At 42.2% G+C, this 27,980-nt stretch overlaps 1 protein-coding gene across 3 annotated transcripts; it reads left to right on the top strand.

The window, feature by feature from the left end:
* The first annotated feature begins 162 nt into the window (after positions 1-162).
* Positions 163-27,980, top strand: bltp3b (bridge-like lipid transfer protein family member 3B). 3 transcript variants are annotated; one of them, XM_026326831.1, is made up of 24 exons: positions 163-536; positions 7,162-7,324; positions 8,725-8,763; positions 10,502-10,593; positions 10,782-10,971; positions 11,084-11,224; positions 11,721-11,888; positions 12,550-12,730; positions 12,996-13,079; positions 13,250-13,411; positions 13,865-13,977; positions 14,083-14,224; positions 14,725-14,918; positions 15,018-15,764; positions 16,045-16,745; positions 17,769-17,852; positions 20,215-20,363; positions 20,717-20,874; positions 21,126-21,276; positions 22,448-22,489; positions 24,519-24,778; positions 25,271-25,379; positions 25,538-25,695; positions 26,152-27,980. In XM_026326831.1, the coding sequence occupies exons 1-24, from the start codon at positions 493-495 to the stop codon at positions 26,278-26,280; spliced, it is 4,401 nt and encodes a 1,466-aa protein (XP_026182616.1). In that variant the 5' UTR covers positions 163-492; the 3' UTR covers positions 26,281-27,980. The 3 variants fall into 3 exon arrangements, with proteins under 3 accessions (XP_026182616.1, XP_026182614.1, XP_026182615.1); XM_026326829.1 differs by lacking the exon at positions 17,769-17,852; XM_026326830.1 differs by lacking the exons at positions 17,769-17,852; positions 22,448-22,489.

Here is a 27,980-nt window from a genome sequence, read left to right as displayed (position 1 = left end):
TAAAAATAAGTTATAAGAATAACTGAAAAACCTTTGAGGATAATAAGCATGTTTTTCCCTTATAGCTGTTTGCAAATGATTTTAGGGTCTACATTTAAATGTTAAATTGTATAGTTTCCAAGCAGACCCTGAACGCAGCATGACGCTCTGCGTGGACGCCGTAACAACAGACGCGGTTTTTCCGACGCGCTGTGTTCGGTTCTTCATATCGCAGGGACTGGACCCGTTTTGGAGCTGTAACAGTACCTCTACATGAGATGGCCTAACGTGAAAGGCTTTGTCTCCTGGCCCGACTGTCACTCGGACGTCTGAAATGCCGTCTTTTCCACCCGCGCCCCGTAGTCTCTCCGAGAATGAAGCGGGAGCGCCGCTAAGATGAAGACCGACCCGGGGATGAGGATTTGAGCTCCGTGTTTTTACCTCGAGTGGGAAACGCTAGCGGCTTAGCTAGCCAGCTGGACTGAGAGCTCGGGATACCGGATTTGTGCGGCCATGGCTGGGCTTATCAAGAAACAGATACTGAAGCATCTCTCCAGGTCGGTGCCGAGCGGACGACAAAGAGATTCAGCTGTCAAACCTTAGCTAGCTACCCCCAAATATTAGTTCAACTATACAGACGAAATGCTACTGTCATTTATTTTAACAGTGATTAAGTCGTTTTCTCTTGTGGTTTAGGGAGTTATCCCGCATCCTGGGTGTGTGTCAGTTGAGTTTTCAGTCCATAAAACCCGGACTGACCCGAGACGTGGCTTCTCGGCTAACCTGCTAGCATCTGGGTTAGCTAGTGAACGCTAATCCTGCTGGGGCAGGTTGGACCAGTCGAATGATTGACTCAGATTACTCAAAAATCTCAATGCAGGATCATCTAGACAGGGACGTTTATTGTACTTCTATATTTATTTAACATAGCTGACAGTACTGTGTTAAACAGTCTCTTATATACCAAGAGGGAAATCAACAAATAATGGTTCTGGGTCTGTTTAATGGCACAGCCACTTAATTTATTGTTTCTTCATGTTTTGCTTTTATGGCCAACATTCATCTCTAGATGCATTATTGATTATTTCCCACTCTCTCTCCCTTCAGTGGGACTTTACAGTTTTATTCCAAGGAAGAGCTTGAAACATGCAGCAGTGTTTTTTTTTTCTTTCCCTACATATTAAATTGTTGTAACAGAGCACATTCACAGCTTATATTGAGTTTATTGTTGAGTAATGATCCTGGCAGTGTATTAAAGTGAACCGAGCTCACATCGAATATAAGAAATGTGTATATGTTTATATTTTGCTGGTCACAGATGATTTTGTCTTTGAAATCTCACCAGGATGCAGTTTGTCTTGGTGGGGGCTGAATGGTAACTCTGGTTAATGCTTTAATGATGTTTGGGTTTGCTTTGTCTTTCATGATGTTGCCCAATGCCACAGCTAAGATTTGCACTGTCTGCAGCACACAGCCTATGGGTGTCATGCCCTTCACTGTCCTAGTACTGTGAGTTGTGTGTCCTGTGTATTGAGGCGATGCATGAGTTTTTTTTTTTTTTTTTTTTTTGAATGACGGTGCAAGGCCTCAGCGTGATTAGTATCCATACTGACAGGAAGTGACCAGAAGAGCAATGATGTTACGTGTCTTTGGTTTGTCGTTTGATCTGCTTTGTCTTGGTCTGATTGGTCTGACGCTTAGTGGAAGGTGAGCTGTCTGGGAACGGTCCAGTCCAGTGCCGTTTGGTGTAGTGATGTCATAGTAAAAGTGCTGGTGTCAGACGCAGCATCACCTTACTGTATATAATCCAGTGTATGAGTACAACTCCGGTAGACTCTTATTTGGATTTTTCTGGCTGGGTTTTTGTCTGCTCAGTCGCAGCTTTGTGGTGCTTCATCAGTGTAATCAGTCATCTAGCCAATTTGACCTCTCTGCTAGTCGAATCATACACACTGCTGGTGTGCTTACACAGCTAAAGGTTATGTTTGGAGTGTCAACATGTCAGTTCAGACTTTTTTGCTTAACTTCTGCATCAGACACACGTCTGCCTGGTGCCGTCTTTGAGCAGAACGAGCCTGTTAGTGAGGTGGCATCAAAGCTTTACAGTTTACTCAGTCTGCAATGGCTCTTTGTCTGAAGCATTCATGACATATTAAACCAGCTGAGAGGGCCTTTATGTACCATGATCTGTCAGAAGACGTTTTCTGTGTGGCTTTTAATGTACATGATGAGATTTTGATTATTCAGTGTCATGGCTGAGTTGTTGGCATGCATGTGTGCTGTGTTTTTCCAAAGTGAGGGTGTATTGACAAAGTGTTTCACAGAAGGTCCAGCTCAGGTAGCCCCTGGGGCTGAGTTGATGACCAGATGTGTGTTTGTCTGCATTAGAGACTGGTTTAGATTATCGACAAGGCCCTGGCCCAGAGCCAGTCAGAGTGTTGTCATAGTACACAGACGTATTAGATGGACAGAGAAATGTCTAAACCAAAGTTAAACACATTTGGTCACATTCTTTTTACTTTCTTCTATCAAAAATGACGTGCTCTTTGGTTTCCACAGAAAGCTGAATGTCGGACTCTGCTCTAAAAGCGTCCAAAGTTAGGTTTCAAAGGTTATTTTTACTTGACCCTTTAATTTTATGTCAATAACATCACTATTACAGAGGAAATGGCTGTTTATTAATGTCACAGGACCATATCACTATTGCTGATTGTAGGCAGCATAATTTAGACCCAATCCACAGGGAAATATAGATATTTAGGGTAATGGAAGAAGAATTGCTAGATGTGCATTAAGCAAAGCTGAGTTAGTACTCAGGTTTTACTGGATATATTCAGTTTTTATCAGTAGAGCTTTTAGTTTATACGTTTTAATTATTGGTTATTGGAAATCTCAGGCTGAGTCACTGATTCCACAAAAATGTAATCTATTAAAATCACTGAGGAGGTAACAGATTATTTAATGGAACTGTTTTCAGCTCTGAGTCAGCTAAGAGTGGACACAAGGGCGTGTACCTCGGTATCACCAAGTATACCCTCTGTGGAGGTTTAGTGGCTCATTGTGGTGTGATAGACGGGTTCGTTTCTGTTGTTCGTCATCTTGTGCCTGTTCAGGCCTGAGTCTTTCCATCCTGCAGTAGCTGTGTAATGATGCACCACAGTGAAGAACTCCACTATTCCCAGTGTTATCGCTCACTCTTGGTGGGAAGGCTATTATGGCATGAGTCATGACTGAGTGCCTTACTGTGGGTGTCTCATCACTGTGTAGCTATGAAGTGCCTGTGTTTGTGTGTGTGCGCACTAGACATCTAGTTTGTGTGTGTGTGTGTGTGTGTGTGTGTGTGTGTGTGTGTGTGTGTGTGTGTGTGTGTGTGTGTGTGTGTCTCAGAGCGACATTTGGCCTGGGTCCCTTCAGTTCCTGGCATCCTTTCCTGCTGTGTGACCAGGCTCTTGGATTGTTTTTTCCTTCACACTAACCTTTTCACAGTGGTCTCCATAGGGTCATAAATATCCCTGCACTCTGGCGCCCACTCTGCCAATGCAAACTCTCTTCACTTTCACAGGTGCACTGTGCTGTTCCTTTGACATGTACTTGTAGGTGTGTTTTTTTAGGGGTTTGTGTATGTAGGCTAGAGAGTCCTTCATGTAATCCCACTTGCTGGTAATATTGAGATGACACACACTTTTAATAATAGTTCTTTTGGAGCTGCACACTGTATTGTCATCATCACACCTCGACATATATTTTCCACAAACACTTTGCACTTTGAAAGAGCTGTGATCTCAGAGCAGGACGTATTCATAAAGCAGAACTGTTGAAGTGACAAAAGGAAATACATTTTGTGCACTTGCCAAGCACTGTTGGCAGAATTTAGTTACAAAGGAAACTAAGGTTCCTGTGTAAACGTATAACACAGTGTTGGGGATGTAACAGAAGATTATTGTCATTATTGATTCATCCTTTCAGTTAATCAATGGCTGATAAAATGTAAAGGTAGCAAAAAGTGTCCTTCACAGATATTTAAGTAATATTAAAAGAAGAAACTGGAATCAGTGAGTTTTTGCTTAAAATATGACTTAGAAAAAATAATAGATGATCAGATCAATAAATAATAATTCACTTTTGTTTTTTGTTTTCAGATTTGCACACAAGTCATGCTATGGTAGCTTCTTTTCCAGGGCTAACATGAATGCTAAGGCTAACACCAACTGATAATTAAGAGAAGGTTGACTTATGTGGGCGCTTGTTATTTTTAGGGTGGGTTGTTCTAAGGTTTCCATTTGATTTACCAACACAGTCACACTCTAGATAGTTTTCCTCCAGACTCTGTTTCTGCTGTCCTCTAACCATTAAGGATTGAATCATACATTATTTCTGAAAAGCCAGTATAAAAATATGTATTTAAATCACCTCAGTTAATCAAAATGTGAGAATCTCACTTCAAATGATATGTAAGAGCTTTGTTTCAATATGAAGTTGATCGACCACTGTGTTTTAACGCCGTTTAGAAACACTCTTTTGTCAGTTAATGTATTTTTCTGCATTCTTGTATTGTGTCAAATTAACTATCCATTAGGAATACTAACGTTACTGAGACGCAGCAAACTCATTACAGTCTGCTCTTGACACTGATGGGGCTTGTAAAGGGTTTAAAGGCCCATTTAAATGTCACATTGTCCATTTTTGTTGTTGAGCCAAGTCTGCTGCTCAGTCAAATGAGCACTGGTAGGAAAGAATGTGGTTGCATCCCAGTCCCTTTTTATTTCTGGAAAACCACATTCCTAAATCCCAGAGGAATGCCATGAGGATGTCTCCTCTCTTTCTTTCTTTCATTTTTTTTCCTGTTTTGTTTCTCTTTCACTATATTTCTTTCTCTTTTTACGTTGCCAGACTTTTGGTTGGTAAAACAAGCCGGTCTGAGTCACTCTTTCTGTGGCACTGATGTCATCAGGCTGCGCCACACATGTATCATCAGAGAGTTTCCATTTAGGTAGAATGTAGAATAAATACAGCAGAAAACCTGAAATATTAAAAAAACAGGCTTGAGCAACAACAGTCAAAAGCTCTCATTCAATTCACTATTAATATTTTCTCAGTTATTAAAGGAAAGCAATACATGAGTAATGGTTTAAAACTGTTACAGAGAAGTATGTGGACTTGGATTAAATAAATGGTTAATTCTGTGTTTGTCAGACTCCTCTACAGCCACAGTAGGTAGTGCTTATCTCTTTGTGTATTGGATTTGGTCCAGTCACCTCGGCCCTGCAGGATGGAATAATGGCTGAAGTCTAAAGAGGAGACATGAAAGGGAAAGATGACGACGTGTGAACTTAATACCCTCTCCTTCTTGCTGCCCTTCTCAGAAATGTGTCACTTTAGTGTCAGTAGCCTTGATATTAGACAGCTGGTTAACCACATATTACGTGATTATAGTATTTGATTTTCTATGACATTGGAAGAAGGGGAGAGGAAGCACGAGATGGTCCTGGGGAGACTGAGAAGCCAGATAAGGAGTGAGAGAGTGGGTGAAGTTAGCTGGCTAGCTGCTGTAGGTGATATGTGATCAGCAGCAGCAGATGAATATTTCACTGGTCACAAGGCTGAGACGCTGCAGCAACAACATGCATCTCTCAGAGACAGCCTGGCTGTGTTTCTGTCTCTGAGTGTGTGTATGTCCATGTATGAGCACAGGTTATTATGATATTACTCGTGTTTTGTTTAGGGCAGGCTGCGCTCTGTGTCTTGTCCCTCGTTCCACCGTGCTTGGGCTCAGTTTGTGTTTCCTGCTACTGCTGCATAATTTACAGGGATGTTGAATTAGAGAAGAATCACACACTGGCAGGGGAAGGTGCTGAGTGAAAAGGACCAGGAACTGACTGAATCACAGTGTTGCACGTGTCGCAACATTACTTTTTACACTGGAGGTGCCACCTCTGTGCACCTTGCCATTTGTTTTTCACTTTTGTTATACAATTTAAGGTTTTCACTGTTAGTTTGGAGTTTAGCTGTTGGATTAGGGCATCCTTACTGATTTAACTTGTGTCAAATTTCAAGTCTTATCTTATCTTGTTATGTGGTTCCATATCTTTTTTTGATGATGCTGACCATGCTATTTTTGCTCTATCTCATTCACCATAATTTTAAAAAAGTGTACAAGAATAATACAGAAATATTGTATCATTCTGTTTTGATATCGGTATTAGAAAATTCAGTTCTTGTGTTTCCACAGACGAGATTCAATTCATACCCAGTGCTGTTGTTCCATCATGTGTCACAGTCATTTGTCACATCTAAAGTACTGGGGCCGTAAAATACTTCAGCCTGTTAGATGTTATGGCTTTAATAATCAGATGACTGTCAGCAGTGTGTAATTGTGAAACTGATCTTTGATCTGGGTACATACTGTGTATGAGAGATTACCTAAATAACAGGAAGACGGCCTCTGTGCTGTGTGTTTAAAAAATCAGTCAGTTCATCTTATTTTTAACACGTTTTAGCTGAACCACCAGTTCAGATCTAGTGTTTCTGTAGCTACTGTAGCAGATATTTTGCTGCATTATTAGGTAAAAACCAAAGCTCTAACCAACTGGCTATATGCAGGAATTCAGATCTGATTATATACAGGGTTCTTTACACCTACACAGAGTTGAGGCTGTGTGACTCCTGACAGCTACAGAATGTGAAATCAATACTGTCTCATTTTTGTGAGATTCCAGTAGTCTGGTCTGCAGAGAGGCACAGGTCAGAAAACCATTTAATATTTGGCCACTCTGGTAACTATTAACCTGTCATCAACCTGTAAACGGGCAGAAAATACTTAGGTCATGGACATCGAAAATGTGGGTTTAAGTCTATTTACAAATGGACTACATACAAATTCACTACAACATACTCTGTCCACAGCATGTCCACATATGTTTCTACAGATACAACAAGCTGGTTTTGTTCTTAAATCTAATTCTCTCTGAAATGAATAATGACAAATCAGCATACTGCCAACCATTTTTAAAACATGCATCTGAAATACGTGTTGTTGCTTTGGAAAGACACCCCTCTATTGTCATGCAATAAACAGAAAGCCCAGCAGTTGTGGTTTGTTTGGGCTGCCTGCTGCTTTGCCAAGAACCTGTTTCTAAAAATATTCCCAGGCTCAAAGCTGCACTTCTTATCTGTGTCTCATAGGTTTGCGAAGAACCTGTCACCAGACAAGATCAATCTGAGCACTCTGAAGGGGGAGGGCCAGCTCACTAACCTGGAGCTGGATGAGGAGGTTCTCCAGAGTCTGCTCGACCTGCCCACCTGGCTGGCTATCAACCGCGTAGAGTGCAACAAGGCTGCAATCAGGGTGAGAAACAGCAGGGTGTTGACTTTTCAATTTTAAACAAAGAGATGGAAATCCTACGAAATAGGCTTATTCACTTTACACAGCCAGATGAGAAGAATGACACCAGTGTCTGTAGTGTGAATATGAAAGTCCATAACTTACATTTCAAAGTACATTTATTTAATGTACTCTACTAAAATTGTATTAGTCTTTTTATCAAACTCTTTGACAGAAAATAAATCTATATATAAATCTAAAATGATAATGATTTTTTTGCTTTGAAAGTTTATTACTCGAAGACATAAAATCAGATTCTTTATTACTTTCTTTATTGCAGTTATTAAATCCAAAGTACAGAGATAAGGTTTTATATTGCTGAGTCCTATTTAAATTTGCATGTATGTTCACATCAGTTTGAACTAAACACACACTGAGGCTGTGTGATGCTGACAGTGGCCATGGTGCCATGTGTAACATCAGACCCTGACACACCCTGGAAACAGTGAATGGAGCTGCGTCACTTCAAACATGACTGGGTTTTTACTTGGACCAAGGTCCACTCTCCACGTCTTCGTCTCTCCCTCCATGTCAGTTCTTTCTCTCTGTTGTTTTTGCACATTCCCTTTGTTGCCATGTGGCAGTGTGTAATACCAATACAGAGCTGCAACTGTATTAGCCACAGCAAGCATCAAATTTCTAAAGTCATCAGGTTCCAGTTGTTAAACCAGCAAAAAAACGAGATTCTTATCTTGTCTTTGTCTTCCTGTTAATCTCCCACTCCTTCTGTATTTTAAAGACTCTCACACCCAAATTTCAAGAAATAAAAGTTCCTTTATTGATTTACTTGCTTAAGTACAGTTTACAAAATCAATCCTATAGCAGTAAGTGACGCTTTAACAGTTTTACACACAGTGTAGGCTGCATACAATGATGTGACCAGCAATAAATGTTTCTGTTTAGACGAATCAAAGTGGCAGATGTGAGTTAGCACCTCCTACTGTCAGCTCCTAGTATGAGGTGGAGGATGAAATGTGTCTGACTCAGTTACAAGCACAAGTCTCAAGCACTTTCTCACTCCTTGATTTATGAGAAAATCAATCACTCTATTAAAAACATTGAACCTAAGCTTTAAATCTCCTTGGCCATATCATTTGACTCAGACGTGAATGAAGAGGCGGCATGTTGAGGATTAATTAAGCTCTGGAGCTGAATGGAACGACCTGCCATTCAGTCTAGACTCACTGATGTTTTTACCTTCCGTGCTCTTTTGACTTGATTTAATTCTGCAATTGCAGTTATTTCAATTTTTGTGTCACATTGACTGATAATTTAGCTTTTGGAGCACCAAAATGCAAAATGCTGTAGGGATCAGAATATTGTGAGGCTGAAAAGCTGAGGCACTGTTCTGTTTTCACTGATAGATACCATGGACTAAGCTGAAGACTCACCCAATTTCTCTGGTAAGTTACACCTGATTACATAATTTAAACAAATGATTGATTAGCTTTTCTTTATGTTATTGTCATTGAAGTAACTGAATCTTCAGGAATTCTGTTTACAAATAGGTACCACAAAAATTAAAACTGATTAGTTGTTTTACAGTGTGAAAGGACATATTCAGAGCCAGTTCTTCTCAATATTTTGGTTATTGCCCATCACATATTTGATGATGCTGTTTATCACAAGTTGAAGACCAGGAAACCACTGAAAGTGTTGTAGTAATTCCCATCGTCGTAGAGCACCCGGTTTGCATAGAGCTTCACAAAGACGTTGTCTCCGGCCTCTAGCCGCAACAATGCCGCGTTTGTTGCGCTGTCATGGATGTCCTCACCTTCTGTGTCCCAGGTTGACACCACCCTCTGGCTGTTCAGCATCAGTGACACCACCGAGTTGGGCTGTCCAGAATTGTTGTTGTACATGGTGAAGGTGAAGTAGTAGACCCCCCGCACCATGGCAGTGAAGATGCCAGTGGCAGGGTTGTAACTGCTGCCAATGTTGGAGAGGATTCTTTGGTATTTCACTGGTGTGTCTTGTCCAAATGGACCCATTGAGCTTCCCAGAGCAGCCGTGAAAGCCACCTTTGACGTACCTGCAGATGTGACATCCGTAAGAGCCTTCAGCTGCTCATCCTGAGCCTTGTTAATCTTCCAGAGCTCCTCAACCAAGCCTTTGCTGGATTGCAAGTTGGCTTCGGCAGTGGCCACTTTCTGCGTCATGGCGCTGAGGTTTTGCTCAAGCATGTTTTGTGTGTGTGTCATGGATGCCAGCTTCTCCTTCATGGCAGCCACCTCACTGAGCAGGGCACAGGTGTCAGGTTGACAGACCGCCAGGCTAGCTCCGGTCCCCAGGTAGCTGTAATTCCCAGCACACATGGTGCTGGAAACCAATAGCAGCAGGAGGAACATACGCTCCATCTCTAACATCGTGTCTGAAAAATGTGGTGTGTGGTCCACAAGCCCCAGTCCTTATATATACTTCAGCACCTGGTGTTTTGTAATGTTTTTGGCCCACTGCTCTGATTAATATTTTATATAAGACATTTTAACAAACATATCAGAAGAGCACAAGACTATCACAGCATTATTTATCAAACATTTAGCTTGATTGTCAGGAACATATTATAATAGAGTGTTGTATTACAAGGTAACACAATAGCTCTTTGTTGAATCTGCTCTTAGTCACTAAACTGTAGAGGACAATGGTATCACACCTCCAATAATAGCAGGGCTGTGGAACTATTATACAACAGTGTGAAAAAGGGAGATTGCATATGATAACATGTCATTATTCCATGGTATGTATAAGGATGAAAAGCTTGTTGTGTCAAGACTTATTAATTTGAGAACAGTAAGAGCGTAATTCATGACGTTTCAAGGATTTTTTTTTTTCTTGACAGGCTACCACTTGTGGCTAAGTGAACAATATAGCCATCTTTCACTTTTATTCTGACCAATCGAACTGCAAATCTCACAAAAATGCACTTTTTCCATCTGACATTGTTACTGGCTGACTGACATGTATACAGTGAGGAAAACGGTAGACTGATAACATTCCTGCAGGTAGTTGTTGAAAAGAGTGAACTAAACACAGCACAGAAAGCATGATAGGTGTGCTGGGTAACTACAGAATCAAAAGATAACTTCCTTACGACATGTTTATTGAACTGTTTCTATAGCCATTGCCTGCTTTCTGCTTTAGACCCTGGATAAAGTGGTGATGGAGATGAGTACTTGTGATGAACCCCGTCCCCCGAATGGCCCGTCTCCCATAGCAACGGCGTCAGGACAAAGGTGAGCTTTGTATTATTTCTTTTTCACTTTCATATCGTAACTTTCTTTAAGGCTTTTGGGTGAAGAGCTGTCAAAAGGAAATTTGTTAACATGTCATGCTAGTAATCATGTACTGCATCTGCCCATTACTACGCCCTTATTATCACCTTGTTTGCTGTTCTCTCTCTCCACCCATGTCTCTCATCTAGTGAATACGGATTTGCTGAGAAGGTGGTGGAGGGCATATCCCTGTCCATCAACTCCATAGTGATCAGGATCAGTGCCAAGGCCTTCAATGCCTCATTCGAACTCTCTCAACTGCAGGTCTACAGTGTCAACACCAGCTGGAACATCAGTGACCTGCGATTCACTCGCATCCAGGACCCTCAGAGGGGAGAGGTCAGCATATTTTTATATAGGAGTAAAAACTAGTATTAAGCTGTCACGCTGTCCGGGTGGTTGAATTAAATATAGTGTGTTTCCTACTTTTTCAATTTCTTGTTTACTTCAGATCCTGACATTTAAGGAAATAAGCTGGCAGATGATCCGTATTGAGGCTGACGCTATCCAGAGCGCTGAGCATGATATGTTGAGTGCCCCCATTCGCCTCATCACCAACCAGTCCAAGATCCGAGTCACTCTCAAAAGACGGGTCAGACACACAGCTTTGGAATAGATTCAGACAGTCATTTCATGAAATTTGACAAGCCAGGCTTGAAGACCCAAACTCTTTAATCACCACTGAGAACAATAATCCATCTGTGTGGCCTTACAGGCTGCAGGGCCAACTGCAGTGATTCATTATGTGGCAAACGTTTATTTACACAAACGCAACTACTATTAATACAGTGAAGTAGGAAGTGGAGAATGTGTGTGGTCTGTGTATGTGATTATTGCATTATTACATCATGCATTGCATTATTTACTATCAAAACTCATTCTCCTCATAAATTGCAGTAAGTCAGTTACACACTGTAACAATGGATATTCAGATAAACAATGTGTGCTTCAAATGTTGCACTGTAGTTCTAGCAAAGCTGGTTCATACTTACTGAAACAAAAGATATCAGACAACAGAATGTTGTCTAAAGGGAATATTACATTAGTGGGAGCTCTCAGTCTACCTCCAACTGTTGTGCCTGACACAGATTAAGGACTGTAACGTGGTGGCCTCCAAGCTGATTCTGATCCTGGACGACCTGCTCTGGGTTCTGACCGACTCCCAGCTCAAAGCCATGGTGCAGTATGCCAAGTCACTCAGCGAGGCCATGGCGAAGTCTGCACAGCAGAGGAAGAGCATGGCCACTGAAGACCAGGTACACATACACCTCAAATGTAGTGACTTCATACACATATGGATGGCCATTTTCCCTTTTTTTTTTTTTGTCACTCTATAAATGTTGATTTCCCTCCCATTTTTCCCTTTCCCCGTTTTCCATTTTGAACTTTCCCAACCCCCCTCACCCTGTTCATGCCCTAATTCCACCTTGTATAGATGAGCTGTGTCCTGGTCTGATAGTTGTCTTTGTGTCATGTCTGCCTTTCTCTCTCATTTCTCAAATGCCATGTGGCGTCTATCAGCCTACATCATCTCTGTCTCTCACTGTTGCTGTCACTTTCAGTCTGTGGCCTAGTTTCCTAGTTTAAATACATACATGCATTAATCACCTACACAAATTCACACCTATCCACATCCCAGATGAGTTTACTGTCAGTGTGTTTACTGTAATTTCATCTGACACGCCATCTGCTGGACATACTGAGTACTGAGTCAGCTGTTTTTGAACTGAACAGACTTTTTGCCAAGCTGTTAGCTGTTTGTTGGCTGACAAGTAAAACCAAAACTGCACCAGCCGGTCACCAGCAACAATTTCACAAGACCATATAGAGCAACAGCTTCAGTACCAACAATACCAAAGCAAAAACACTAATCGTTGTATTTGCACCTTTCTGTGCTGGTGCGTATCTGTTGACCAGGGGTCATCAGCACACCCCTCAGCCCAGCAGGTGCGTACTCAGCAGGCAGCCACAGCCGCCGACCAGAACGCAACGATGGCCAAGCTGTTCAGTGACTACGATGTATGTGAGACGTCCCACCACCTCCAGATCACACACCTCGACCTGCACATCTGTGACGACATCCATGCTAAAGACAGAGGTAGCGCAGATACACACCCAAAAAGGATTACAGACACAGATCTTCTAACTCCATGGATACACAGATATTTTTCAATGTGATAAATAAAATGTGCTTTGACTTCCTGAACACACACACACCTGCTGAAACGCTGATCTCAGTTGTCTTTTTTTCTTGCTTTTATTCACATTTCTTTGTGTCTGTTTTTTAAACCACAGAGGTTAGTGGATCTAACTTTTTGGGGGGGAAATATTTGACCTGACTCTGTTTTTCTTCCATGGTGAAGTGATCAATAAGAGGATAACAGGTGGCGCCATGCAGCTTTCCTTCAGCTCCATCACTCTGGACTACTACCCTTTCCACAGAGCAGGTATGACTCCTGCAGTTAGGTCCAAGATGTAGTTTCTGTAACCTCTTCACTACCATGCAGTCCTTGCTGCATCCTCACTACAGTTTTTTATTTTTTTTCTGTTTGTCACTCATCACTCCCATGGACGTCCAACTGCCTGTTCCCATTTTCCCACTCTCCAACCTTGCCAGGTGACAGTTGCTCCCGCTGGATGCACTACAGCGAAGCCACCAAGGCCAGGGAGAGCTGGGCTCGGAACCTGCTGGATGAGTTCAAGTCTAATGTGGAGATGTTAAAGAGTGCAGTTCGAGACCATCAAGGTTCTGTCCCTGCACATGGCTCCCCACAGCATGGTAAAAAAAACACACACACACTTTAACATAAAATAAACAATTAGGTGTCACTCAACTTGCCCTTGGTGTGCGTTTATCCTGGCATCAGCACAGCACCACACCAGCATTTATGCCATTCCTATGGGTTTTCTGTCCTCCAGTGTCCCTTAGGGACGATGTGTATGGGCCTCTAGCAAGTCAGGAGAGATCAGGAGGAGGAATAGGGCTTAGGGAGGCAGATGGACTCCTAGAGTGGAGCCTGCACTCACAGCCTCCAGCCCAGTGCTGCTGGTGCCTAGAGCCAGGTACTATGGTGTGTGTGCGCACAGCGTGGTGCGGTGATACACACCTTTTAAAAGGCACAGAGGTTTCCTTTTTGAGAACTGAGTGGTTGCTCTGTTTGTGTGCCTCTTTGTTCTTTTTTTATTTATACTTCTCTCTCTTTTCCTTTTTATCTCTATCTTTTCTCTTTAGGTAAGATAAACACCTCCTCCAGTTCCTTCAGTCCTCCTCCCTCTCAAAGCCCCAAAACCCAGCTCATGTCCAGTTCGTTTGTTCTCAGGATGGCTGACTTCAGCATCTACCAGGTCACTACAAACACACACTGCTTTCCAAAGCTTCATTTCTGAAATGAAGTCACTGCAGACGTCTTCTCTGCTGACTTTGAGATTATGTCTCCTTTCATGCTACAGGTGTCAACAGCAGACCAGCGTCGCTCCAGCCCCAAAACCATGATCTCCTGTAATAAGAAGTCATTGTACCTTCCTCCTGAGATGCCAGCCATTCATGTTGAATTCACAGAGTACTACTTTCCAGATGGAAAAGATTACCCTGGTAAGACTTATATTACTTGTAGTAATTACCCCTCCTTACCGAAATTGAGAAAAGTACCATCTCAGCATTAATCTTTATTAGTATTCCTGAGCTGTGTAAGTAGTTGTTTTTCTCTGATCATCTCACTTTTGGAAATGTTCATCCCATTCAGTCAGCTGTGGGAAAATCATTGATTATTGTGTGGCTGAGAGGAAATTTATTATTTTTTTAATTACACACAGTGCTCTGAATGAGGGATCAGCCAGTAAATTCATGTCATGGATTTCTCACAAAATCACTCTATTAGAAACATCATAAGAGTTTTTTGTCCCTGTCTAATCAACCTGAGGTCAAAACAAGAAATTTTGCTTTGACTTAGAAAATATGAGCAAGGAAGTGGGAAAATAATTGTTCTTGTTGCTATGTTTTTTTTAATTATTTCTTTGATATCTTGTTTTTCCTTTGTATGCCTAAAAATGATGTAACAAATATAACTTTCCCCCTTTTTCCTGCATTTTCAGTCCCGTGTCCTAACCTGTATGCCCAGTTAAACGCCCTGCAGCTGGTTCTGGATCCTCGCAGTCTGGTGTGGATCAACCTCTTCGCCCTCGATCTCAGACAGAGTCTGGAGCAGTTCATGGAGATCTACAAGCTCAATGACTCACAAAAACCAGATGAACATGTTGACATCAAGGTTGATGGTCTAATGCTCAAGGTAAAGGAGACTGAAAACACATGAGCTTTGCTTAGATTTAAATTATGGATTGCATGTTCTGGTACTAATGTTTCTAATTGTATTTCTGCTCTCCGTTAGCTGGTGATTCCCACTGATCGGGATGCCTCTGGTCCTCCTGACCTGCCTCGTTCCATCTCAGTACAGACTTCAGAAATGGTGGCCACTAACACCAGACACCCTGCTAACTGCACCCGCTCCCACCTTGAGGTCCTGCTGCAGGCCTTTGACGAGGAACCCTTCTTCTCTTCATATTTCACTTCATTCCCTCGGTCCTCCTCCTCCTTACCCCTCCTCCATCATGTCTTCCAGCGTCACGCTCATGAACAAGACACCAAGCTCCATGACATCTACCGGGGATTGGTGGTGCCGACGATGGGCACAGATGCCCTCAAGATGCCGGCAGCCACTGACTTTTGGGCGCTGCACTTTTCCCAATTCTGGGTGGACTATGAAGGCACTCATGGAGGTAAAGGGCGGCCGCAGCCCTTTGTGGACTCCTTCCCTCTCACTGTGTGGGCTTGTCAGCCAGCGAAACTTGTCCACCACCAAGAGAAACTGAGAGGTGCTGCTGGATCAGGCCTGACCAGAAGTACTTCTGCAGGGGCTGTTGCACGGATGCAGAGAAAACGCTTATTAAAGGAGTATTACAGTACTGACAGTGCACCATCAGCATCTCACAGCAGTGATGTAACACTGCCGGACAGTAACGGACTCCATAAACCCCTCTCATTGGACAGTCGGCCCTCTTCTTCTTCTTGTTTTTCGTCAAGTACAGATGCAGATGTGCATATTTTGGTGCATGTGCAGAAGCATTTAAGTGCTCAGGTATGTTTTTCCTCCTTCGATTTATCAGAAATGCAAAATGGGTAGAGAAACTTGTTGGCCCCAGATTGCGGCAGTAATAAACAATGATGTAATTAAATGCTCAAACACCAAACGATCCTTTGGTATTTCGGTATTTTTTATTTTTCTGTTTATGGAAATAGAAAACACTTTAGTTATTGCTTTAGTCTATTCATTTGGAAGTTTGATTCACCACGGATCAACTATTATGTTATTAGAAAGTGACTTTGGTGTGTGTGTCTGTGTGTCTGTGTGCATGCAGGTGAGCCACCGGCAATATTTGTTTCTGATGCGCCTGCAACGCAGCATTAAAGCCCTGCAGCAGACATTGCAGCAGGACCTGGATCAAATGAGCTCCAAAAGGGAGCGGAAGGATCCCTCCCAATGCCCTGCGGACCACCAGCCCTTCACCATCTGCCTGGGCCTCCTACTAAAAAGTGCAGAGGTTTCCCTGCTCATGAAGCCCATTCCCCAGCCTGAAGGTTCAGGATCTCCTCTGGTGTCTGAACTCTCCCCCTCAGAAAGCCGGGGAACTCTGGAGCCTGGGAGTGACACAGGTGAAGGGGTGGAAAAGGGTGAGAAAGGGAAGGAAAGGTATGGGTCTGAAAGGGGGGCAGCAAAAGGGTCTTGCACTGTCGACCAGCTGTTATGTGGTGAAGCTTCAGAAAGTGGCGCCACGCAGGGTCCTCCCCCCCTTGTCCCCACCTCCTCTACTATTCATCGTCCTGACTCAAATCACAAAGCTTCTGTGGAGGAGAGGACTTCAGTTAAGAATGCCGGGAGGCGGATTTCAGATGAAGCTGGTGACATGGTGGTGGATGGGGTATCTGCGGGTGATGAAATGGGAGTTGGACATGACTCTAAAATGAAGATGAGTGACCCTCTGTCTGACCCACTCAGCAGCAAAGACTGGAACGACAAAGACAAGGCTGCAACTGCTAAGATGCCTCAGTCGATATCCAGGTATTTAGTTTGTCACAGAAAAAGCTCTTTCTTTATTGCACAGTGGCATTAAAATTGAATTATGACAGCCTGCACTGACATAAAGGTGCCCTGTGGAGTTTTCTTGCAAACAAGCAAAACACACTGAGGTCGAACAAACAAGCTCAGTGCACTTTGTTCGTCAAAACACAATGCTAAGCAGATCTAAAAAACCTTTTGTTTCATTCTTGCATTTACTTCATCATCAGTCAGTGAAATATATCAAGTCTGGTGCACAATAACATCAGAATGGGGGACACTGCTCTGTCACACTACTGCTGGTCATAAAATGTATTTTTAATGTCTAGTTCCACTGAATCAGTCAATTAAAATAACACCAGACTTTGGTGTTTAGGTTGTTAAGATTTATAGTTCGCACTTCAGTTTTACAGCATTTTCTAGTTCTGTTTGTCTAAAAAATATTTCATATAACATCAGTTGCTTTCAGAACCTCTCACATTTTCTACTTTTAAAGATAAATGCTAAATCACCAGATCCTCTTATTTTGGAATCTGGAAACCGGAAATAGTTAAAGTTTTAGGTCTACTTGATTTTTTTAGAATTTTATAGAGTGGTTAATCAGCTTATTTTAGAAAATAACAGATTAATCAATATGCTGCAGCTCTTAAAATACCATGTGTTAAAAGTAATTAAGTATGTCTTTTTTATCATAATAAATTCAACCAGGCAATATTTGCCACTGTGCTTCATTATGGTCAAGGAATCTGGTGAATGAGTCTTTTTCTAATCGAATCTGTTTCTGAACACAAGAGCTGTGTGTTGACCTCCATCATGACTGTTTCCCAGTATGAGTGTTGAGTCCCTGATATTTTGAATGTTGGCTGCCCTCAAGCTGCCATGTCTTTCTTTGTGTTTTTCTCATCTGCTGTCTGTCATCTCTCCATATTTTGTCTTTCCGTAACTCATTCACTCACTGTTTGGCCTCTTGACCTTTGCTTTGACCCCTGCAAGGTGTGTGTGTGTGTGTGTTTTCTCTCTGCCAAGGAAAGGAAGTTTGTCTGTGGTTTCTGATCTCCTCAGCTCCTCAAACTCCAGCAGATCCACCTCCCTTTATTCAATGTCCAACATGTAAGACACTGGATCTGTGACTAGGTGTACTAATAGCTGTGGGTGTGTGTATTGTACAGTGGGTACGGAAAGTATTCAGACCCCTTTAAATTTTTCACTCTTTGTGTCATTGCCGCCATTTGCCAAAATCCAAAAAGTTCATTTTATTTCTCATTAATGTACACTCAGCACCCCATCTTGACAGAAAAAAACAGAAATGTAGAAATTTTTGCAAATTTATTAAAAAAGAAAAACTGAAATATCACATGGTCATAAGTATTCAGACCCTTTGCAGTGACACTCATATTTAACTCACATGCTGTCCATTTCTTCTGATCCTCCTTGAGATGGTTCTGCTCCTTCATTGGAGTCCAGCTGTGTTTAATTAAACTGATTGGACTTGATTAGGAAAGGCACACACCTGTCTATATAAGACCTTACAGTTCACAGTGCATTTCAGAGCAAATAAGAATCATGAGGTCGAAGGAAAACTGTCCAAGGAGCTCAGAGACAGAATTGTGGCAAGGCACAGATCTGGCCAAGGTTACAAAAGAATTTCTGCAGCACTCAAGGTTCCTAAGAGCACAGTGGCCTCCATAATCCTCAAATGGAAAAAGTTTGGGACGACCAGAACTCTTCCTAGACCTGGCCGTCCAGCCAAACTGAGCAATCGTGGGAGAAGAACCTTGGTGAGAGAGGTAAAGAAGAACCCAAAGATCACTGTGGCTGAGCTCCAGAGATGCAGTAGGGAGATGGGAGAAAGTTCCACAAAGTCAACTATCACTGCAGCCCTCCACCAGTCGGGGCTTTATGGCAGAGTGGCCCGACGGAAGCCTCTCCTCAGTGCAAGACACATGAAAGCCCGCACAGAGTTTGCCAAAAAACACATGAAGGACTCCCAGACTATGAGAAATAAGATTCTCTGGTCTGATGAGACCATGATTGAATTTTTTGGCGTTAATTATAAGCGGTATGTGTGGAGAAAACCAGGCACTGCTCATCACCTGCCCAATACAATCCCTACAGTGAAACATGGTGGTGGGAGCATCATGTTGTGGGGGTGTTTTTCAGCTGCAGGGACAGGACGACTGGTTGCAATTGAAGGAAAGATGAATGCGGCCAAGTACAGAGATATCCTGGAAGAAAACCTCTTCCAGAGTGCTCAGGACCTCAGACTGGGCCGAAGGTTCACCTTTCAACAGGACAATGACCCTAAGCACACAGCTAAAATAACAAAGGAGTGGCTTTGGAACAACTCTGTGACCGTTCTTGACTGGCCCAGCCAGAGCCCTGACCTAAACCCACTTGAGCTTCTCTGCAGAGACCTGAAAATGGCTGTCCACCAACGTTCACCATCCAACCTGACAGAACTGGAGAGGATCTGCAAGAAAGAATGTCAGAGGATCCCCAAATCCAGGTGTGAAAAACTTGTTGCATCATTCCCAAGAAGACTCATGGCTGTACGAGCTCAAAAGGGTGATTCTACTCAATACTGAGCACAGGGTCTGAATACTTATGACCATGTGATATTTCAGTTTTTCTTTTTTAATAAATTTGCAAAAATCTCTACATTTCTGTTTTTTTCTGTCAAGATGGGGTGCTGAGTGTACATTAATGAGAAATAAAATGAACTTTTTGGATTTTGGCAAATGACACAAAGAGTGAAAAATTTAAAGGGGTCTGAATACTTTCCGTACCCACTGTATATGTCAGTGTGTCCTTGTACCTGTGGATCAATGCAAATCTGTGAAAATGTGTATCCCGTGGGCCCCCTGTGGGCATGCATTTGCATGTGTGCATGACACGCTGGTGTGTGTCTGTCTGTACGTGTTAAATGGATCTTTTTCCCGTGTGGTAAATGTCTACCTGTTGAGTCGTGGTGATAGTAGAGATAAAATGGTTTGTTGTTTGTGACAGGTATTTTTTCAGCCTTGTGTTCTCCATCTTTTGGGAGTCGCTTTGATTTTGTCTGTTGTGATTTTTCTTTAGATTGTTTCTGGCGCTTTGGAGGATAGCAAACTCGATTCTTTCATGACCTTAAACAGAAGCACACAAAGGAATGAAGCAATATTTAATTCATGACTTGAGTAAGCTCTGCCAGCTCCCTGAGAGCACAGTGGTCTCAGCTCAGTAACACCACAGGAACAACACTACAATCTGATTTGGTGGCATAGAAACAGCAAGCTCATTTTGCGGTTTTTCTTTTTTGTCTCTGTAAATTAATAATTTAATCTTTTTTTCAGTCAGTCAGCCTTAAAATCAATGGTGTGCATGGACAGTATTTCCTAAGCATATATACAATAGTTCAAATTATAGAATAAATGTTTTTACTCAAGCTGCACTGTCTTTGCCTCGTGACTCCATGTCTGTGTGTGTTTTGCAGTGGTCGTTTGATGCGGGACCGCTCCCAGTCCAGTTTCTCAGTTTCCTATAAGAACATGAAGAAGAGCCCATCGCTGCAGTCACTGGACAACATCTCCATTGATAGCTACCTGATGGAGGACGGAGACATGTACAGCCTGCTGGAGAGAGGTGGAACAAATGCACCCACGCACACACATGTATACAGAAACGATCTTATGTATCCAAGGTTTGGTGAACAATTGTGTTTTTTAGCTCGTCTCCACCAGCTCCTCAGTTTCAACTCTGTCTTTACTTTCACTTCTGACATTATATGTAGTGGAGGAAACAAAAATAAATGTTTCTACTGGAACAAGAAATGATCATTATTCTATATGTTCTTGGAGGTATATGTTATGACCAGGAGGTGGCAGTATTGTGTTGCAGGAAAGCATGTATTGATAAATCCAGACAGTATGTAAAAACACAGCATCGAATGTATGCACCTGTATGTGTGAGTCATGTTTTTGTGTCTGCATGCACAGATGATGTGTCTATCTCAGGCTTCAAGGATTCCATTAGTGAACAGAGTGCCGCTGAGAGCGCCACTGAGGCTGTGATTGGTCAGGAACAGGAGGGGGGCGTTTCTCCCGACACTGTCAGCGCCACCTCTCAGAGCATTGATGAGACCACCAAAGATATAGTAAGATACATCGGCCTTTGAGATGTCTACAGAAGTATGCTTTTAGTATCAACAGCAAATAGCTGGAAGAGACTGAGAACATTCAAACTGGCATACAGCTCACATGTGATGATAATAATCTTATTATAAATTGTCCTAACAGTCAGAAATGCATAAAGGTAAGAAATAGTATGTTGCTTGTAGAATTTGTTAATTGTTGATTATACTGGCTGTAATTTTCCTTCTTGTTTTTGTGTCTTCCTGTCCTCCAGGTTTCGGTGCTGGTGTTGAAGGTACAGTCAGTGTGTGTGGGCATGGAGGTGGTGGGTGAGAGTACGGCCGTGGCTCTGGAGGTGGGCCAGGTCACACCCAGCCAGCTGGGCAACGTCAGCCTCAGACAGTATCTCAGCAACCGCAGCCTGGGTAAGAAACACATAACACGTCTCATTATTATCCCAGACTAACCCTCAAATATGTAGTTTATGTAGCATTTTGTAATAAAGTCTTTTAGTTACATTTGACATTTTTGTCGTATCTGCTAGGACTCACATTGTATTGTATTTTCATGTCAAACAATCATTACCGCAGCTGATGGAAAACTCTCTTCTAGTTTGTTAAAAACAAAGCAAAACATCTGCATAACATGGGAGTGTAGAACAAGCCAGTCCTATATTAAATTGTGAGTGTGTTGGTTACATAAAACAGACCAACCAAAATAAATGAGTAGAAGTTGGCTGCAGCCTCTTTCTTAAGTTCAAAGCCTCAGATGAAAGTGAATGGACACTAGTCAAAATTTAAACATACAAGTAGGTCAGCAACCAAACAAGAAAGACCAGCGGGGGAATGACTGCACTCTCTATATTTGTGGATTTAGAATAAACCCAGCCACGTAACCAACTTTTTGATCTTTTGTAGATATTTTTTTTTTTTTTTTTTTTTTAGATGAACTTTTGTGGTGTTTTGCCTTTCTGACAGAGAGAGAAAGGAAACAGGAGGACAGAAAGGAAGTGCTTGTGATAAAGGTCTTAGAACAGACTCAAAGCTCAGTGGTTGGGTTTAAACCACCAGGGTGTTTTCTGATCGACCCCTCCTGACGTTGTATTTTCATTGTCCATATTTTAACACAAAATACCCAGCTGCAGTGACCAGCAGCAGCATCAACCCCCTTTCTTAACCCACAGCAAACAGCGAGAGCAGGAAGGAACACACTAGAAGAAATTAGAGCTGTAACTGGTACACGATTAATTAACAGTACACTACTCTGCATTATTATATTTGATGAGTCCAGCTTTGTAAATGCAGTAATTGAGTTCCTCTGTTGCTTTTACATTGCAGTACATTGAATATATTAGGATTTTGCGTTTTGTTATGGTGTCACATTGGGCTGTGTCATATTGTGATGGGCAGTTTTTATTGTTTTCAGTTTTATAGCCCAAAAGATGAATGAATGAATGAATTAATATAACAATAATAACAGTTAATTGCAGCCCTTATCTCCTAGAATAAGTCAACCATTATCATTATTCTTTGTGTGCAGGAACACACACATTAACCCCCCCATCCTTTTCATTTACCTTGCTATAACTCCCCACAGGTTTGGTGTGTTCAGTACCAATGCCTGCTCAAAGCAGCCAAGGTAACTGCTGTGTGTTAATTCACCATCTGTAACTTAACATGCATGCTTGCCTCAGCGTGTCTGTTTTTTCCCAGTTTGTCTCCTGCCAGATCTCATTTTCAGACTCAGGACTTTTGCTCAGCATGCACTGCAGATGCACATAGATACAGTGTGTTGCAAAGCAAGTGATCGCATGAAGTATGTGTGTTTATCTCATTTTCCAGCAGCAGGGGGTGTTAAAGTGACACTGAAGTGTCTTTCCCCCCATGTGAGTGTGGGTGTGTCGGGTGGGGGGGGGGGGTGCTTAGGATAGGGTAAATTTGGTGGTAATGGAGTGAGTGGTCCCATTATTTGCAACATTAGGCCTACAACCTTTAAGTGTGTGTGTGTGTGTGTGTGTGTGTGTGTGTGTGTGTGTGTGTGTGTGTGTGTGTGTGTCAGCCAAGACTATTTTAACCCCCAATCTCCCTGTTATCTTCTCTGCCTAATTTGCTCTCTCTGTGTCTCCTCCTCTTTCTCCCCACCTTCCTCATCCCTCCACTGCAGCAGACTTTGCAGTTCCAGTTCAGTGATTCAGGCAATGAGAGAAACGCCAGCTTTATCCCCACTACCTCTCTTCCTCCTCCTATCTCACAAGAACAATCCCTCCACCTCCTCTTCCTTCTTCTTCTCATCCTCCACCTTTTCCTCTACAGTCATCCCTCCAGCTCCTGCTCTATCTTCCTACTAATCCGCTGTCATTTAACCTCCTCCCCCTGCATATTTCCTTCCCGTCATCTTTCCCACTCTCTAGGCCATCTTTTTTCTCTCCTCCATGTCTTATCACAATCATTCAGTGCTTGGCTGCTGGGTCCCACCCTCTCTCTCGCTTTCTCTCTGTTAACCAACTTGCATCTCATTCTTTTTTTCCTGCTCTCTCTCTATTTGCCTCAACCTCAGCCACCCAGGATTGAGAGAGAATATGTCATTTTATGTGAAAACAGCTGACAGCAGTGTGAGTGTGTGTGCCTGAGTGTTTTTGCCCTTTGGTTTTAACCCTCTTCTGACTTTCCTTCAGAGAGCATATTAAAGGAATGTGATGGATTTCTGAGCGTCAGTAAAAAGATTTCTTTCTGTGGGGCCGTTTTCATGCCTTGCTGAGTGTTTCTATTGCAACTTGTGGCTTCTCTCTGTTACAAACTTGTGCCTGTAATTGTGTGCTTGCTGACTGAATTACTATTTGTGTATAAAGTGGTAAAGACTATGTGAAAGAAGAGTTTTAATTACCTTCCCCTTGAGTTTAACTTCTCTCCACATCAACTTTCATCACTCTGTTGTTTTTCTTTTCTTTTTTTGCCTCTTTTCACAGAAAACAGGACTCATGACATTTTGTAGTACTGAGGGTCAAACTCAGGTCATTCTGGGATGGAACACTTTATGTAGTTAACCATCATGTTAAGTCTTTCACAGTTTGAAGTGTCTAATTCATAAAAATATTCAGAATGAATTTTAATCCTCAATTCTTGGGTTGGTTTCTAGCAAACCCTCTAATCCTTAGTCCTCTGAAGTAATTAAATCTCAACAGTGAAAAATCCCAGTCTCCTTCAACCCACCTCTTTTCTAATTTTTTCCTGCTTGTCTTTTTTAGCTCCCTTATTTCCAACTCTCTCATGTTTATCTTTCAGATATTCTGCTTCCTCTGCCTTTTTCTTCATCCCGTTTCTTACTTCTTAAACTCATTTATACTTGGCTTTAACATGCACCCTTTATATACTGGGTCTTATACCTTGGCCTTGCTGATTTATCACTCTTAGCTGTAAAGCTGAGAGATAACTGAGCAGTGAACAAAGATCCAGGACGAGAACTTGGCTAACTGTGTGATTGGACCAGAAAGAGGAGTTGCTTACTGTCAGATCCACAGTGTGGGAACTGTAATTATTGTGGAAGGATAGAGAGAGATCCTGTTTCACTGTGGGTGTATTTCAGCTGAATCATCTCTACATGAACTCCACAGGCAGGACACTAAAGCTAAAGCTAATGCTAACAGCAGCCTCTGTGTGTTCCTTCACAGCTGGTGGTGACATCAGCTCTGCATCCATCAGGGGCCTCCACAGTCCGGAGGTTCGGGCTCGTCTGGAAAGCGGGCCCTGCGCCGCCGCCCATTCCCCGCTGGCTGAACGCAACGGCTTCCTGCAGCTGCATCTCCATGGATACAAAGCGAGCTTCCTGATGTCCACGCTGCGTAACTTGGCCCATTTTCTGGGTGACGACTCTGCACCGCAGGTGCTACCCATGGAGATCAGCATCAGGGACATACACATCAACTTAAAAGTGAGAATCTACAACATCTTCCGTCATGTACAATTATCTTCCGTCATATACAATTGACTTGAACACAATGTTCTTTTTTCCAATACTTTATTACACTGTCTTGCCTGAACAACCAGAATTTGTGGTCTTGCTTTTTCTGCATTTTACCCAGAGGCAAATGTTAAACTATTGTATATGTACAACATTTCAGCAGTAGATTTCTCCTATTTTTTCCAGTTGTGTTGCAGTAATAGACCCCATAGGTCACTGCCATAGAGTGCAGCAGCTTCTACAAGTTAAAAGATTTTGCACCATAGCCTAATTGGAATTTGGATTTGAACTCAATGTTTAATGACATAAAAAGACTTTTCTGCCTTCTCCCCTGGGGTCCTTCATGGGTGAGCAGATTTGCTGTGGAAACCTGGATGTGGATAATTTCTGTCTCATGTCTTCTCTCCACACACACATCAAAATTTCAACTCATGCACTCAGTATGTACTGTATGTCTTTCAGGATGACGGCCCCCGTGAAAACCCCTCTGACTCTGAGCCTTCGCCGATCAACCTACATGTGGACAGTCTCATCATACACAGGGAAGACAATGGCTCCTTCTCTATAGGAGGTGATACACACACACATTTTCACCTGCCAGATATTTCCACCTCCACATCAGGACTGATTCACAACTCTTATATAACATGTTCTATTAAGTGCTTTTAAATCCATGCTCGGTACATCCACACCTCCAAATTCCTTTCTGTTGTCTCTTTGTCCTCTCAGCGGACCGAGCTGCAGAGGCCAAACCAAGGAAAGAGGGTGTGTTGATTGACAGCTCACTAAGTCCGGTCCCTGAGGCTGTGAGCAGCGCCTGTGGTGTATCAAAGGCTACTCAGACCCAAGTCCCACCCACCAGCCCTTCTTCATTTACCAGAGAAAAGGTGAGACGCACAACCAAAGGATGCTGCAGGAGTAGATGGGTACAAAAATGCCACCCACCACATCTGTTATTGACCGTAAAGAGGAGGATTTTGTGAAATGCATGTAGCCACACAAACCTTTGCACCCGCCTTTTATTTTCTTTTCCTCCTACAAGGATACACTGCAAAACAGGGAAAACTTTTATGACTGATCATACTGGAGGCGGATTTTAAACAGATACAGTGCCAAATTATGGTTTTGCCAAGCTATTCCAGTTCCTTGTTTGGCTTTCATTCATTTATAGTTAGAGTAACATTTAGCAATTTATGCAAAATACAAGTATTACAAATTTTAGCTGAAATTTTGAAAGTCAACAGTTACATAATATGGTTTCACTAATCAGACTCCCATCTCAAAAACAAAAGGCATGTTTTTATTTATCCTCATTGTGCCCCGTGTTTATTGTTGATTTCCAGATGCTAATGGAGGAGAATGAGTGTTTGAAGGTGGAGTTGTCTAGAGCCAAGATGGCACTGGCTGAGTTGCAGATGGAGAAGGACTCGCTGCTGCACCGCATGAAGAACCTCAAGCTTAACACCAGCTAGACCTGACTTCCTCTTCACATCCAGCCAGTCATTCACATTCAGCCCTACTGGTCTACAGTGATAAGGAGCGGCACTGATAGGCCGCAGTGAGCGAGCAGCAACTTCAGCAAGTAAAGAAAAAGAGGGATTTCTCACTGCAACAGCTCCTTTTACATTTTTTGAGCTCTATGTGATTTAGAAATGAAAATAATTCCTACATAAAGCAATGCAGAGTCGGTGTAAAGACTCAAAAATACACACTTTTACATGCTTGTCTGTTTTATGTTCTCCACTTTGAATTGTGGAGGCTTGGAGAGAGATGAAAAGGGAGAAATGACATTGAGTGAGTGAGTGAGTGAGTGAGTGAGTGAGTGAGTGAGTGAGTGAGTGAGTGAGTGAGTGAGTGAGTGAGTGAGTGAGTGAGTGAGTGAGTGAGTGAGTGAGTGAGTGAGTGAGTGAGTGAGTGAGTGAGTGAGTGAGTGAGTGAGTGAGTGAGTGAGTGAGTGAGTATCCATGGCTGTGCCTACAGAAAACTCTTCCCACATGGTTCCTGTTGTTTCAGTTAAAGACAAAAAAAAATCACAGCTAATCTTAAATAATCTTCATCTAAACCTGTATATATGAAGGAACACACTGAATGTCATATCTTCAGAGGAATGTCTCAAAAATGATTTTGCACTGCACTGAAGTTAAACATGTAATTTAGTGCTTTCATATTTGGAGGGCACAGGACAAACCAGGCTCTTATGCCTTGTCAGAGTGTGTACAGTGTATATTGTATAAGAATGTGAACAAATGAGAATTTTCTACAGAACTTTGAATAGTTATGCAGTGTCTCAGTTGAATGTGTGTTATGTGTGTCTCACCAAGAACAAGCATTTCATTATAAGTAGGTAATAAATTTATACGTCAGTTCAACAGTTTTGTCAGCAAAATGCCCCACACTAGTCTCTACCACCCCCCGCGCCCTGTTTTTCTATTTTTCTGTAAATATCTACTTAATATGTGCAGCACTTTTGAAACTGAGGCACTGTAAATACAATACCCTGAACTGTGAGAGAACAAGAGTTGCGCCGTCAAGTGGAGAGAACAAACTTATGTATGCTGCCTTCTTAAACATAAAAAAATACACAATCAACAAAAAGTAGGGAATAAAGGTGCATTGAAGCAGCCGAAGTACATACATCTATGTAAATTTCAAATCTTCCACATGTACTTTTGAACATATCTGCTGCTGTTCCATAGTCCATGCCTGAGATGTTAAAAATGACTCAAATCGACTGACGTTTCTAACAGCACACAACAGTTTTGACACAGCACAAAGATAAAAAGACTCTGCTCTCATACTTAACATTAAGATTCAGGACCTCCATCAGACTGCATATGCAAATGTACTTTAGCACAGCCCAGGTTATTTCAGTTTCTTGCTTTAAAATGAATTGTTCTGGTTAACATAAATGACATGGAATAATAACTAGTTTTCTGTGCAAACACGGTATTAAGACTTGAAATGTCAGGGGGAGGATTTTAACGCGATTGTGTTTGTGGTGGAGAGGGGAAGTTTTTTCTTTTTTTTTTTTTTCATCTTCGTTTTTTCTCCAGCCATCACAGCCTTCCTCCCCTTTCTGGGAAACTCCACCTCTGAAAACCTGTGGTGGAAGAATGAGACACAAAAAGTAATGAGTTGTATTTTGTCTGTCAAAGCTGCTGAAATACTGATG

Source organism: Mastacembelus armatus, chromosome 23, assembly GCF_900324485.2.
Source record: "Mastacembelus armatus chromosome 23, fMasArm1.2, whole genome shotgun sequence".
Classification (NCBI taxonomy): Eukaryota; Metazoa; Chordata; class Actinopteri; order Synbranchiformes; family Mastacembelidae; genus Mastacembelus; species Mastacembelus armatus.
Note: the sequence above shows the minus strand (reverse complement) of the source record. Positions and strands in the feature narration are given on the sequence as shown.

Coding starts and splice junctions, on each gene's coding strand:
- bltp3b (XM_026326831.1), top strand. CDS start 493: ATGGCTGGGCTTATCAAGAAACAGATACTGAAGCATCTCTCCAG. Junction 13,412..13,864: donor ACATGGCTCCCCACAGCATG/GTAAAAAAAACA, acceptor TTTTCTCTTTAG/GTAAGATAAACACCTCCTCC. Junction 22,490..24,518: donor GCCTGCTCAAAGCAGCCAAG/GTAACTGCTGTG, acceptor GTTCCTTCACAG/CTGGTGGTGACATCAGCTCT.